Source organism: Condylura cristata, unplaced genomic scaffold (genome assembly GCF_000260355.1).
Source record: "Condylura cristata isolate star-nosed mole 26May11 unplaced genomic scaffold, ConCri1.0 scaffold00008, whole genome shotgun sequence".
Taxonomy (NCBI): Eukaryota; Metazoa; Chordata; class Mammalia; order Eulipotyphla; family Talpidae; genus Condylura; species Condylura cristata.
Window position 1 is genome coordinate 6,397,083 of NW_004567109.1, and position 13,895 is coordinate 6,410,977.

At 53.8% G+C, this 13,895-nt stretch overlaps 1 protein-coding gene across 1 annotated transcript in view; it reads right to left on the reverse strand.

Moving 5' to 3' along the window:
* The window catches only part of PADI2 (peptidyl arginine deiminase, type II), a 39,860-nt gene extending 34,314 nt beyond the window's left edge, over positions 1 to 5,546 (reverse strand). Inside the window, exon 1 of the mRNA XM_004679354.2 lies at positions 5,364 to 5,546. Within this exon, the coding sequence (XP_004679411.1) occupies positions 5,364 to 5,452 (89 nt within the window). The 5' untranslated portion in view covers positions 5,453 to 5,546. The remainder of the gene's footprint in view (positions 1 to 5,363) is intronic.
* Positions 5,547 to 13,895: the final 8,349 nt, after the last annotated feature.

A 13,895-nucleotide genomic window follows, 5' to 3' on the forward strand; every position in this document is an offset into this window, starting at 1 on the left:
GTGAGAAGGTGACTACAGCTATCCAGGGGAGCAGTGATGGCAGTGTGGGGGCAGGCAGGGCCATGGCAATAGAGAGAAATGGCTGATCAGCTGGCGCCACTCGAAGGAGCCTTCAGAGAGACAGGACAGCAGCGTCAGACATGCAGTCGGTGATGGCACATCTGCGCCACCTCCCGCCAGTGCTGTTTGGCCTCTGGGATGGCGGCCAGCCTCTCTGGTCTCGGCTCAGTCAGCGGGGAGGAGCTCCGGCCTGCCCGGCCGACCTGGGAATTACTCAGCCCCAGACTTGACACGTTTGCTCCCAGCTGGCATCTGGCTGTCAGCTTGTCCACCTGCCAGGGCCTTATTAACACCAGCTGGGGGTCACCCCCATGGTGACCCCAGCTCCTGGCATCCTGTGACTGCCCTCGGGTCTTTGCAGGAGCTTGAGGGGGGGTCATGGGTGTCAGCTTGCATGTACCCTGGTGGCGAGCACCCGCATGGCCTTGGGGGAGGCCCGGCCTCACACCTGGCAGCGTGGGGGCTGGGGCCTGAGGGAGCACCAGTGGCAAAGCATGACCAGGCCTTCTGCTGGCCTGTGTCCTGGGCAGCTCGGCGGCCTCTCCCACGAGACGGGAATGCCTCCAGCTTCCCGGCCCTCTCCTTGGGGAAGAAGCTGTCTAATCCATGCCTCCCTTCCCAGACACCTTCAATGACTCCCCACGGCCTACAGAACAAAGCCAGGTGCCTGGGCTTGGCATTCAAGGGTCCAGGTGGAACCACCGACCCTCTAACCTACTTCAGCCCACTGAAACTGGGTCCTTTCCACACCCCTGCGCCCCAGCTTTGCTGCCAGGCACCTTTGCGCCCTTGAGGCAGGCCCTGGTCTCATCATGAAACCCTGCTCATCCTTCAAGATCCACTTGTTGCTGCCTCCTCCAGGAAGCCCTCCCCGGCCCCATCAACCACAGCTCTTCCCTTTGCCACTGCCTCAAACGACACTTAACAGTTGGTCAGGAGTTTTCTCTCTCATGAGGGTTATGAGTTCTTTGAGAACATGCCCCACTGTTAACTTTAATAACATAATAAACCCAGTACTAATTCTTGATAACTACTTGCTGAGTATTTATGCCTTGCCAGGTGTCGTCTTTCTGAGGACTGTCCAGATCACCCCATTTCCAGATGAGCACACCGAAGACCCCAGCACCCCTTGCTCCATCTGCGGGATGGACTGTCAGGATGGGAGGGGAACTCTTGTTTCAAGCTCTAGCTGCTCCCCTCCTGGGCTTAGGGTCCCCCAGGGGCCGCACTCCAGGAAGGGGAGCCTAGCAGGGGTGGGCGGAGGGCTGGCTTGCGCGAGAATCCAATGAAAAACACTTAGGAAGATTTAGAACCCCTACAGGTAGGAGTCAGAGACCCAGAGAGGGGACACCCAAGGCTGGCTTCTTGCCTGGCCCCATGTGTGGCCGCGACAAGCAGGCTGGGCAAAGCCCCTGGGCACAGGCTCTGGCACGGCCAGGCAGAACAGAGCTGCCTCTCCCCAAAGTTTAACAGGTGTGCTTGTCCAGCCGAGGGGTGAGCACTGTGTGACCCTCTGCCCCCCAAGGGCAGCGAGGGAAAGCTCGCAGGGACCCCAGCTGTGCACAGGATGCCAGGTCCTTCTTGGAGCCCTGCCCGGGGGGGGGCGGGGTGGTTGTGGGGGGAGAGTCTGAAACCCAAGTCCTAGAGCGGCTCCTGGCAGGCCCTCCTTTTTAGGGTTGAGGGTGCTGGGTGTTCTAATTTATGGGGCCACCTGACCTGGCCTGATTCCTCCCACCATCACTCTCTGAGGTTTTGCTCTAGCTAAACTCGGCCACATGCCCTTGACCTTCTGCTGGCCTTTCCAGGGGTGCCGTCCCTTAAAGCTGGGGGTGGAAAGCTCAGCCTGGGAAAGGCTGTTGACATGCATCACTGAGCACACCTCATTCATTCATTCACTCACTCACTCACTCACTCACTCACTCACTCACTCACTCACTCATTCATCCAGGCAGCCCCATCCGCCGCAGGCTGTAGACAGAGGGCTGGGAGCTGGCGAGAACATGCCTATGTATCCCTGAAGGCAGCCGGGAGAGCTGCCTGTGGCTGGGCTGTACCCCTCACTTACCGGCTGTGTTAACTTGGACAAATATCCCTTCTCTCAGTTTCTCCGTCCATAGAAAGAGGCCGATAGTCATGTCTGACTCCTGGGGTGTGTTATGATCTGTGCCATTCTGGGTTGCCTGGGATTTCATTGCAATGTGTGGGAACCACTAACCCGATCCCCTCTTCCACCTTCTGCCAGAGAGTGATGGGCAAGGCCCTGCTGGGATAAATGGCCATTCGGACTCTGCCTTGGGGTATTCTGGGGAAGGGGACACAGGACCACTCCCATGTCGCACCTATGGCTCGTCGTGTGATCGAATGTAAGCAGGACACTGTTCTGCAGAGTCCGGACAATCCTGACCCCCTCCCTGTCTGCCCGCTGCTCCTGTAGACTTCCGGTTTCAGGAACTGACCACTCTGCCCATCGGGGAGCAGCGGGCATCTGCCTCATGGACAGTTCCGATCCCCTGGAGCGCTAGCCCAGGGAGGTGGAGGAGAGCTGCCCCCACAGCCTGGTCTGTGGGTCAGTGGGAGAGCTGGGCAGAGTGCGATCACCCATGACTTTAGCTCCTGCTCCCTGACCCATCCCCTGGGCCCAGTGTAGGGAAGACATGACCCGTTGGAGGTGAGAGACAAGGGGCCATCCACTCTGTGCTTCTCTTTGATGTCAAGCCAGAAGCAGATGGGGACCCAGGCCTGTCCGGGGGGAAGTGGCCGTCAGCCCCAGGACCACGGGGCGTCTGGGCCACGCCTAACACAAGCATGTCAAGAGCAGAAGAAGGAAACAACAAGTGTTTTTACCCACTATCGCGAAGCTGATCTCCAGAAAAAACTCTACTTCCTTCTTTCTGGGCATCTGCTCCTAGATGATCAGCTTTCAACACGGGGCTGGCTCAGGCCTAGTTTGGCTGGGGGAGGGGTGGGCCACAGGGCCTGCTAGATGGGTGGTGGGAGGCCCTTTCCGCGTGCATCTCAGTGAGGGGGGTCTGGCGGAGGTGGGTGTTCACTCAGCTTTGTGACTCAAGAGTGGGGGGCCGAGACACTGCTCCCCACCTGGGCCTGGGCCCCCAGGCCTCACTTCTTGGTGTCTCCTGGAGACCCTGGGGGCAGGACCTGAGTCTGGGTAGGGAAGGACACAGGGCGGCTGCTAGTGACCTCTGGAGGTTAGAAGCCACATGCTGCTAAATACCCTGCAATGACAGGACAGCCCCCCCCCCCCACAAAGACTTCTCTGGCCTCAAGTGCTCTTGACCTACGGTGTTCTGGTCTCATGGGCCACTGAGCACCAGAAATCAGACAGTCCACACTGAGATGCGCTAAGAATCTAAAACACACATGTCTCAAGACTCGGAATGCAAAGGAGTTGTAAACTATCTCATCTCATTGATACTTTTTGAATCGATTCCTTATGGAGATGCTAAAATTTGGGGCATCTTGGGTTAAATAAATTATTAAAATTGATTCCACTTGTTTATTTGAAACCACCAAAGGAAAGAAAATTAAAAACTGCCCGTATGGCTCTGTCTGCGACTCCCATTCTCTTTCTGTGGGACTAGAGGCACTGTTCTTGGGGTGGGGATGGAACTGGGGGTGGTGGCATCAAGGGATGTGCAGGTGGGGGGGTGGGGCTCCCCCCCACCCCTGTGTGGCTACCCGCTGTCTTGATAAAGGACAAAGGAGAGGTCACATCTCTGCCCCCGCCAGAGGGAAGATGAGTCTACCTCCCCCTCCCCCCACCCCAGGCTGGGCCTCTCTGCCAGGACAGAGGGGAGGGAGGCTGGAGCATGACCCCCTTCTTTATTCCCCACCCCCTTGGGGTTGCACCAAAGTGCCCCAGCAAACAGACAGGCGGGTGTAGTGACAGCTGAGGCTTAGAGCCCTGAGTGTCCTGGCCTCCCGCCACTCCCTGACAGTGCCCAGTTCAGAATGGGGGTGGGAGGGGTGCGGAGCCCTCCAGGCCACTGAGGCCTGGACCCCATTCCATGGCTGTGTCATCACCCCACAGTTATTCCCGAGGTTGGCACACAGACAGCTGAGCTCTTAGTGGCGAGTGGACAGGCCCCTGGTCCAACTGGGCCTTTGCCCTCGGGGAAGGAGGCTGGGGCTTGATGGTATCAGAGTGGCCAGTGGCTGCGGGGGAGGCAGGCAACTGGCTGGGCAGGGCTGCCCGGGCCACTGGAGGTGACTGGGAACTGGCTGAGAGGGTGTGTGGGAAGACAGGGCTGGGGCTTGGTGGGGGCGTGGGGGCACTGCAGACGTTGAGGCCATAGGAGCAGTGAACCATGTGGGCACCAGCTCAGTGCATGGCACAGGGAGGTCAGAGGCCCTGCCCAGGCTGGTCAGCACAGGGCCCTGCTTCAGTCTTGCAGCTCGCTCCCTCCTTTCAACACAGCTCCTCCCACTCCAGCAACACGGAACACTTCAAACGCTTGCATGCAAGAGGGGGCTCTCTCCGCTCCTCCCTTCACACCAAACACCTTCCCAGGCCTGCCCCCCTCCCTGAACCCCCCCCCACAAGGTCATAGTCATGTCCCCACTTCCTGGGGGCTGATCTCCATCCTCCACCCCATGAGTCCTGCTGTCTCAGAAATCCTGCACTCCAACAAAGTTTGAGGCACGGAGCCAGGGAGGGAGGAACAGGTTTTGAATCAGGCTCTTTTCTCAAAGACCCCACAGCCCATCCTGTCCGAGGCCCTGAGTGGGTGGACCAAAGTCCTTCCCTGACCCCAGCGTGAAGTTAGGGGAAGGCAGTTGGGGACAAGGCTTTTGGCTGGTGCTGGGGATAAGCAACACCGGAGCTCCCATAGGGTGAAACAGGAGCCTGAGTACCCCCTAAGGTGGGACTCTGCCTCAGCAACTTCTCTCTGCCCCTGCCCCCAGCAAACCCTGGGAGGAAGCTCAGATGATCTTGGGGTGGGCGGTGAGTCAGGGGGTTCAGGGAGAAGGGAGGAGAGAACAGCAAAGCCAAAGGGGAGAGGGTGGCAGGAAAGCCTTCGGGCAGTAGGGGGCTGTGTCGGGGTATCTGGGAGAGTCTCGGGACTTTGGGGAGAATGACAAAAGATTTAGAGGTTATCAGGTTTCTGAGTGAGCGGCAGGATTTTTGGATTTTCGGCGCAGGGGCATCTGGATGAGCTACAGTTCGGTTGGAGGAAGGATAGCTGAGTCCGTGCTCCCGAAGGTCTCCAGCTGGCTAGGGGTGCGGCCTCAGGCCCTCCCGGGGTCTCAGGGGGTGCCGGCCCTTGCAGAAGCGCCCACCTCACCTGTAGACGTCGGTCCAGAGGTGCGTGCCCAGCACGTACACCGCCTCGATGCGGCTCCCGTACTGCAGCCGCACTGTGCGCTCGCGCATCTTCTCGGCAGTGCGGGCCCGGCGCGCCCCTTGCAAGTTCAGGTCCGCCAGACGCACCTGCAGCAGGTGCGCCAGAGCCAGCCTCCCTGCCGGCCGCAGCCCCGCGCGCCCTTATCCAGCCGCCGATGGGCGGGGCGAGGGCGGTGGGCGGGGCAACAGGCCTCCCCTCCCAGTGGGCGGCGGGCCCGTCCGTCAGGGTGACCACGCCTCCCCCAGCCCCACTTCTCCTCCCCATCTCCTCCTCCCTTCCCCCCCCCCCCGCGAGGTAGGGGTGATGTAATAACTGCGTTTCCTTTCCACGGCTGGTTTTTACTCATTTTTGCAGCAAACCTTCAGCAGGCACCCGTATGGGTGATGGGAGCGCGGACGAAAGGCCAGTCTCCCCTCCCGGCGCCCCCAGCCTAGCAGGGCAGATAACGCAAGAGCTGCCAGATGAGGGCCCCGGAGGTGGTGCGAGCCCACGGGGTGCGGGTGCCTTCACCCAGCCTGGGGTCCGGGAGCTTCCGGAGGCTGGGCTTGACCAGGCTGGGCTTGACCGGCCCTCCTGGAAGGAGGTGCTTGCAAAGTGGCGGGGGAGGGAGGAGAGAGCAGAGAGCGGGGAGCCAGGCCTCCCTCCCCTTACCAGCAGTCAGGTTGGCATTACCGGTGCGAAATGGGGGAGGGTGTGAGAGTGGGGAACCCAGGAGTCTGCCGGGCCAGCAGGAACTGGTGGGTGGGCGCTGGGAGCATGGCTGCCTCCGGAGGAGTGGTCAGGCCTGGGAGTGCCAGGGCCGTTCTGGCATGATGAAGGTGACCCCAGGGTGGAAGGAGCTTAAGACTGGGGCACCCGCACTGAGGTGGAGCAGAGGGGTGGGGTGGCCTCTGGAGACCTCGTGGAGGGCCCGTTCTGGCCCCAGCCTCTGGGGGGGCAGGAGGGGGCTGCAGGGCCGAGGTGGGTGAGAGTGGAGGGCACTAGTGTGCTTTTCTCAGGCTGCCCCCGGCTGGCTGAGCCTTTCCCTGTTCAGGTTAGAGGAGGATGTCCACCCCGGGACCCTTCACACTGCAGATGAGGAAAGTGAATCTGCTTTGGTCTCAAACTCTGGCAGGAATGGGACCTAGAGGGAAGGTGGGAAGGCGGGAGGGGAGAGGGTAAGGGGATGGTGCAGAGGAGACATGTTGTCTCTTAAGTCGGGGTGAGGAAACACAAGCTCCAGCCCCTGCCCTGCCTTAGGGAGCCCTGGGCCATCCGGCCTGCCAGTGGGGCCTCCTGTTCCTTCTCTTGCATGAACTGATCACAACATGGAAACTTAGAGGACAGCCGGGGGCAATGAGAACAAAGGCCAGCAACACTCAAACCCCTGAAAACATCCAACTGCTCCCGCCACCCACAGCAGGAGCCTGGGCTCCTGCCCCTGGCTCAGGGCCTTGCGTGTGGGGCCCCAGGGCCTGGGTTTCGGGCGCCCAAAGGGTTTAAAATAGCTGAAGTGGCCACAGCTGTTGGTGGATTCGGGGCCGGAGGTCTCCCACATCAAGGCTGCTCCCTGGGCCCGGAAGAGCCAGAGGTGCTTCATGGTGCCTTTTGGGGCCTGGCAGCAAGGGGCAGGGAGCTAAGCCAGTTCCGGACACTGACAGCTGAATGTGCACCCCCACACCCGCAATTCCTGCTCCTGCCCAGCGTAGGGCCAGAGAACCTGGGCGGCGAGGGGCTCCCCTGGGCTGTTCCCCAATGATCCTGTATTGGGGTCTCCAAGTTCGGCCTTGGAAGAATCGGTCATCTCAGGGCTTGCCTTGAAGGGACCAGGAGCTCACTGAGGGTATCATGTCGCAAACATTTGGAAAGAAAGAAGCAGACAGGTAATACCAGATGGCTGTCAGAAGATAAAAACAGGTGACCCCGGGACCAGAGAGCTGCTGCTAATACAGAGTTTGGGCTGGGTGTGGGCTGGGCCCTTCCTCAGCAGAGCCGGGAGCTCCTCAAAGACTTTCCCGGCTCTTCACTCATTTAATCTTCTCAACAGCCCTGGGATATGGGAGTGATTATGATCCGCCATGCAGAAGCCGCTGCGAGCTTGGCAGTGAAGTGCGTGACCTTTGGATGTGGCAAACCCGGGGTCAAGTCCAGCTCTGCCCCTCACTAACTGGGGGACAGCTCTGGGCCTCCGTGTCTTCCTCGTAGGGGTGATCTGGTGGCCCACCCCCTGCTCAGCCTCTGGAGTGCCCCCAGCCCTTTCCAGCTCATTCTCTCCCCTCTAGCCCAGCAGAGCCTGCCCTCTGGTCCCTGTTAACTGGAAACAAAGCCTCAATAGTTAGCCACAGAATTTATTAGATAAGCAAAATAAGGATTCCAACCCAGGAAGCAGGCTGGCAGATTTTATTCTGTAAGAACTGCCCTAAGAAATACGAGTTTGAATTTCAACTGTATCGTAAGAACAGTGAGTCTCGGCCATTAACAGGAAGTTCTTCTGATACTAAGTAATTTGGAGTAAAGATTCCTTGACCAGATCTATTGTGCAGAGAGAAGCAGTGCTGGGATTTAATTTGTTCCTTTCTCAAGAATGCACTGTAGGGGTGACGAGGACCCAGCATCGCATTAATCTTTTTCCAGTTCCTTGGTCATATTTGCTGGTAGTGACAAGACAGATTTACCTGCAGGCAAAAGGTCTTGCATAACTATTGCAAACTCATTGCTTACGAGGATGGTCTCCTGTGTCCGCATGCCACAGCAGGGCAGAGTCTTTTCCCAACACATTTCACAGCGCGGTTAGTCCCCACTCCTAGAAAGGGGTCTCTGGCCAGTCCACCCACCCAGTTCTGCTCTGGGGTGGCAGCATTATCTCACTTCCCACTCAGCCTGTGGCGAGGGCCAGGCTACCCACATTGTATAACAAGGTCCTGACGTGGGGGAAAAAGTCCTGAAAGTCAGGATATTCCACAGCTGGTTCCTCCTGGGGTTTTTTCATCTGTTTATTGCCACTTCCAAGAAGTATGGTTTGTTTTTGGCCGTTCCCAAGAAGCATAGCAATTTTCCATTTTCCATTCAACGTTAAATCAATAATTACTTGATTGGGTTGATTGGTTCGATAACAATAGCATTGTACACAGAAAGGCACAGTATGTTGTAAAACAATTAATATTCCTCTGCTTGAGAGGGCTGGCACAAATCTAGGTCCCACAATAACGAGTGACATGTCACGGTCCAAGAATTCTGGGAGCCAAAGAAAGGCTGCAATAATTTCCTGCCCAGTCCCCAATAAAAGATCTGTAGTTTTAAGTAACATAGTTTCGTTTCAAGTAATAAAATTATAAATAATAATAAGTTTTCCTACTCTTTAACTTTCACCTCAACCTTTTTTTTTCCACATAGAAAGTTTTTTTTTTTTTAGATAAGGATAGTAATTAGTGACCATAAAGAAAGAAACTTTCCCTTAATTCTTATGATAGATATAGAGACTAGGTTGATAGAACAATTGCAGAAATAGTGATTAAGAGAAGCTCCTTTTATTGATAAGAAAATTTTTCCTTAGGGACAGGAAAATGTCAGTGTCTTTCTGACTCCTAGCTCCTTAACATTAGACTGTACCATTAAGATGTCTGTTCATTGAGATATTAACAAAATGATTGCTTACGTTGTAATAGCTAACTGATCCCCATAGAAACATTTTGTATATTGTTAACTGATCACCACAGGAATATTTTGTTTGATAACCGATCACTATAGGAATTATTTTGTTTGATGACTGATCACCATAGGAATATTTTATTAATGACTGGTCACTATAGGAACATCTTATGTATCAATTGTACTTTTTATTAATGAATGATGAACATCACAGTCTCAATAAGAGATCAAAAAGTCCCAAGCTGTCTTTAAGAGAAATGTGATAATTGTTAAACTTTCTGCTTTCTGCACACACTGATGTCATCCCACTGCTTGCTTGTAATGTATAAATAAAGACCCACTGGGTCAATCGGCAGAAGATGCTTTCACCCTACACAGGTGTCTGCGTCTCCTCATTTTTCTACCTCATCTTTTTTCTCGTTCTCTCTTTTCCTTCCCTGACGCCGTCCTTTCCTGCAGGAGACGCTCACTACCTCAGTTAAAGCTGGTCTTCAGCAAGCCTGGACCCTGTAAGACTTCCCTTAGAGGAAGCAGGACTGGCCTGTTACATGGGGGAGGTGATTTGAGCTTTGTAGTCATTCAACGTCTATTATAGGCCCTTGACCATCACAACATTGACGAGAACAAAGAAACACTGGCCCATTGTTGGTGGTTTTTCTAGGATCTGCTTTTGCTATACATTATTTTGCTTAAAGTCAGTTTCCAAGAACTGTAGATGGCATTAAGTGAGGACTTACCATAGGTATCAGAATGAGGGAGGGCGTTCTGCAAAGCCTTCCAGGCTACCACCAGCTATGAAATGTGTGGAGCGGGCCAGCTGGCCAGCCAGAATTTTGAAAGAATTGATGTGCAGGCTTGAGAATAGTTTCTGTCACAGTCTTGAGGAGAGGCTTCTCTGGGAACTCTCACTCTTTGCTTTTAACACCTTCAACTGATTGAACAAGACCCACCCACATTATGGAGAACAATCTGCTTTAACCCAAGTCTACTGATTTAAATATTAATCTTATCTTAAAAAAAAAAAAAAAGCTACCTTCATGGCAGCATCTGGGCTGGCATTTGTCTAAACGATCAGGTGTCAGAACCAAACTAAACTGACACAGAGTTAACCATCCTAGTAGCAAAGGGTGGGGCTTGATTCCCTGGGTCACTCTCGATGGTGTCACACATCGTTACTACCACTCAAGGTAAGTGTTTTTATTGCTTTTACCTTTTCTTTTTTAAGATTTATTTATTTATACACACAGAACTGGGGTACAGTTTAGAGCTGCAGGGGCGGTGAGAGGATTCACCAGAGACAGTGGGGAGCAGAACAGGCAGATCGATGAAGTACACTGCTGAGGGAGCAGCAGGTGGGTCAGGAGAGGTCTGCTGGGCCCTGTGGGTCACCTCCGGGGCCGGGGATCGAACTCACACTGAAGCGGCTGCGGCCAGCTTCATGGTGCTGCACCCTAGCCCGCTGTGCCGCCAGGGAGAGCTGCTTTGACATTTTCAAGGGTAAAATGATTCTCTCAGAGTCCTGTCCTCCACTGAGATTACACAGGAGGACAGAACTTGGATTTTTTAAATTATTATTTCTTTATGTATTTTATTTTTGTATGTACATACTTGGCGTTATGATAGCAAAACAACTTTTACATGTTTCACATTGAAAACTAAGCATCAATCGTTCCTTTCCAGTGAAGCAAGAAGAAAATTTAAAGAAAAGCAGGCACAAAATTACAATAGAGGATACCAATTCCAAATAAAATCCTGCTAGTTCTCCCATCAAATGGCAGGGTTCAAGTCATAACTAGGAAGAGCTCTATTTTAAAAATACAAATGTCCTCAGAAACTATGAGCCTTTCCATTAAACATCACAATTAAATATGCTAAGAGAGAAACCAAGAACTTGGATTCTCAACCCTTCTGTGCCCTAAAACAAAGTTAGAGCAGTGGCTTCCGCAGGGGATGGTCAGAGTAAGCTCAGCGTGGGTGGAGAGCGGTCCAGCAGGGACGCCTGAGCCCGAGCCGAGCCGTGAAGCCGAAGTGAGAGGCGGGTGAGGACACAATACTGCCGAAGGCAAACAGGAAGGTAACTTATTTTTTTCCAGAATAAAAGTTTTATTTGCGGGCCCCTCCCTGGTGGCGCAGCGGGTTAAAGCACTGCACTAAGAAACTTAAGCCACTTCCGCATGAGTTCGATCGCCGCCTGCCCCGGAGGTGACCACAGGGCGCGGCAGACCTCTCCTGACCCGCCCGCTGCTCCCCTCAGCAGTGTACTTTGTCACTCGGCCTGTTCTGCTCCCCACTCTGTCCCTGGTGAATCCTCTCACCCTCTGCATCTCTGGCCTGTACCCCAGTTCTATATGAATAAATAAATAATAAAATCTTTTAAAAAAGTTTTATTTGCATCTTCTTTTAAAAAATTATTTAAGAATAGATATTTACAGCACTGTTCATTTTTGTACGACATATGCTTTTCCTTTTAGTGATATTCCTGGTATAATTCCCACCACCCGTTCACCCAGACCATCACCAGAGTCCTTATGCCTCTTCCTCTCCCTCCCTCACAGACTGTCTCTGATTTATGTTTTTCTGCTAAGTTTTAAATTTATTATTATCGTTATTTTTGTTCCTTATCCTTTACTAGGTTTCCCTGTGGTCCGATATTTTTCTGTTTCCTTCTGGTTTATGTCACTGAGCATAACCCCTTCTTGCTCCATCCATGTTCCCGTGAATGGCATGAGTTTATCTTTTTGGTGGCCAAATAATATTCCATTGTGTATACAGACCACATCTCAAGAAAGCAATTTCAAAACATTGATAACATATTGAAATACTTTTGGGTATATTGGGTTAAATAAAATGTATTATTAAAGTTAGTATCACCTATTTCTTCTTTTTTGAATGTGCCTCTAGAAAACATCACCTGGTGGGTGTGTATTTGGGGCTCACATTATATTTCTGTCGGAGACGCTGGTCTGGACTTTTCTCAGCTGATAGGCAGAGGCTGTGACCGCCTCACTCACGATCGTCTCTCCCGAGTGGGCCTCGGTGTCTGGACACAGTCATGCATATTTGGTGAGGGCAGCACAATTACTTGGAGATCCCAGAGGGTTGAGTGGGGTCCGCCGCCTGGGGATACACAAGGAAAAAGAAAACATGGCAGACGATGGGAGACGTCGTGCCCACCAGGTGGCGCCACATCCCCGTTTTCGAAACCCGGAGGAGGCGCTTTTCTTCACCTGGGAGTGGCGCAAATGGGTTTGATCCTGAGAGATCAGCATGTCTCCTGTCTGTCTAACCTCGCCCAGCACCTCTGCTTTTGGAACCTTTCCTCAGTGAGTGGTTGGAGTCAGTGTTCAGGGATGCCACTCGTGTGCGGTCAGATCCTTTAGAGTGGGAACTTCTCTCTCATTGCGCCTCAGAGAGGGGCTGTACCCTGACCAAGCTCACACAGCCTGGCGGGAGAGAGCTGTCCTCTGGACATCGTCTGTCGCCTGCCCCTGCGAGCCTGGCTGTCGACTCACCTTAATATGCACCTAATAGCAGTTACTGATTGAGCATGTGCTGGGCACTGTACAGGGCAGGAGGAGACTCAGTCCACTCCTCATGAGCAATCTTGCAGGGGTGACACACACGTCTGTGTCAGCAAATGCACAGACCCCTTTTTAAGAAGAATGCCCCAAAATACTCACGACAGCACCCACCGGGAGCCAGGTGCTATAATTATACTGGCTACACCCCACCAGGTGGCTAAATTCCCCATCTCTAAAATCAGTTTGCCTGGGTTTCATCCCCAGCCCTGACAATTGCTGGCCAAGGGGACCTTGGACAAGTCATTGCACGTGAGTTCTTTTCTTTTTAATTCGTGCAAGGGAGGCTGCAGGTAGTTGTGAGTGTTAAGGAGATAATACATAGAAAGGGCCAGATGAGATGAGTGGAAAGTGCTAGATTCTGTTCTCTGTGGTTTTAGCAGTCAGTGCTCAAGGCCCCTACTGACATCACAGTGGCAAAGGCATCAGCTGAGACCCTGGGCCAGAGCCCCATAGTGTGGGTCCCCCGGGAGTGGCTTGCACTGGGAATTCAGCACAAGTTGTTCATTTTCAGAACAGCCCCAGGAGACACCTGCAGGAAGCAGGAAATGAGACCAGTAAAGGTCACGGAGAGCAGGGCAAATCGATTTGCTGCTGCAAACAACAGCTTGATCCCACTGGGGTCCCTGGGAGGCAGGTGGGGCAGGAACTCGGGAGGGGTGAGGTGTGCAGGAACCCGGCGCTCTGCTCTGGGCTGTTTGTGGTGTCTGGGGCTGTGGTGGTTCTCAGCACTCTGGCTGGCCGTCTGGAGGAAAAAACCTTCAGGCAGAGATGCAGGAGTCTGGCTGGTTTGTATCACCTTTACATCAACAGTTCAAGCTGAGAAAAGAAGGGAGGGCTTCATGGAAGAGGTGACTGCTGAGCTCAGCTTTGAAGGATGCGTAGGAGTTTGACAAGCGGGGCTGGGGAAGGATTCCTGGCGGGAGGCAGACCATAGCCTGGGAAGGGGAAGTGGAAGCTCAGGGAAGCTGCTTGTAGGGGCAAGAAAATAGTTTGGGGCTAAGCCCTGGGCCTTGCGTACAGGCCAGAGAGCGGTCTAGCAGCTCGCTGGGGGCAGTGGGGAGGTAGGCTCTCTCTCTGGCTGCCTGGGAGGGGGGTGGGAGGGACCCCTGAGAGCCTATGGGAGCTGTTACTCTAGGTGACAAAAGAAGAAGGTCCAGACGGGACAGCGGGACTGACCTTAGAGAGAGTCAAGTGCAGGTTAAGGAACTTCCAGGGGCGGTTACAGAAACCTTGCAGCTTGGAGCTTTTTCTGTCTCCTCTATCC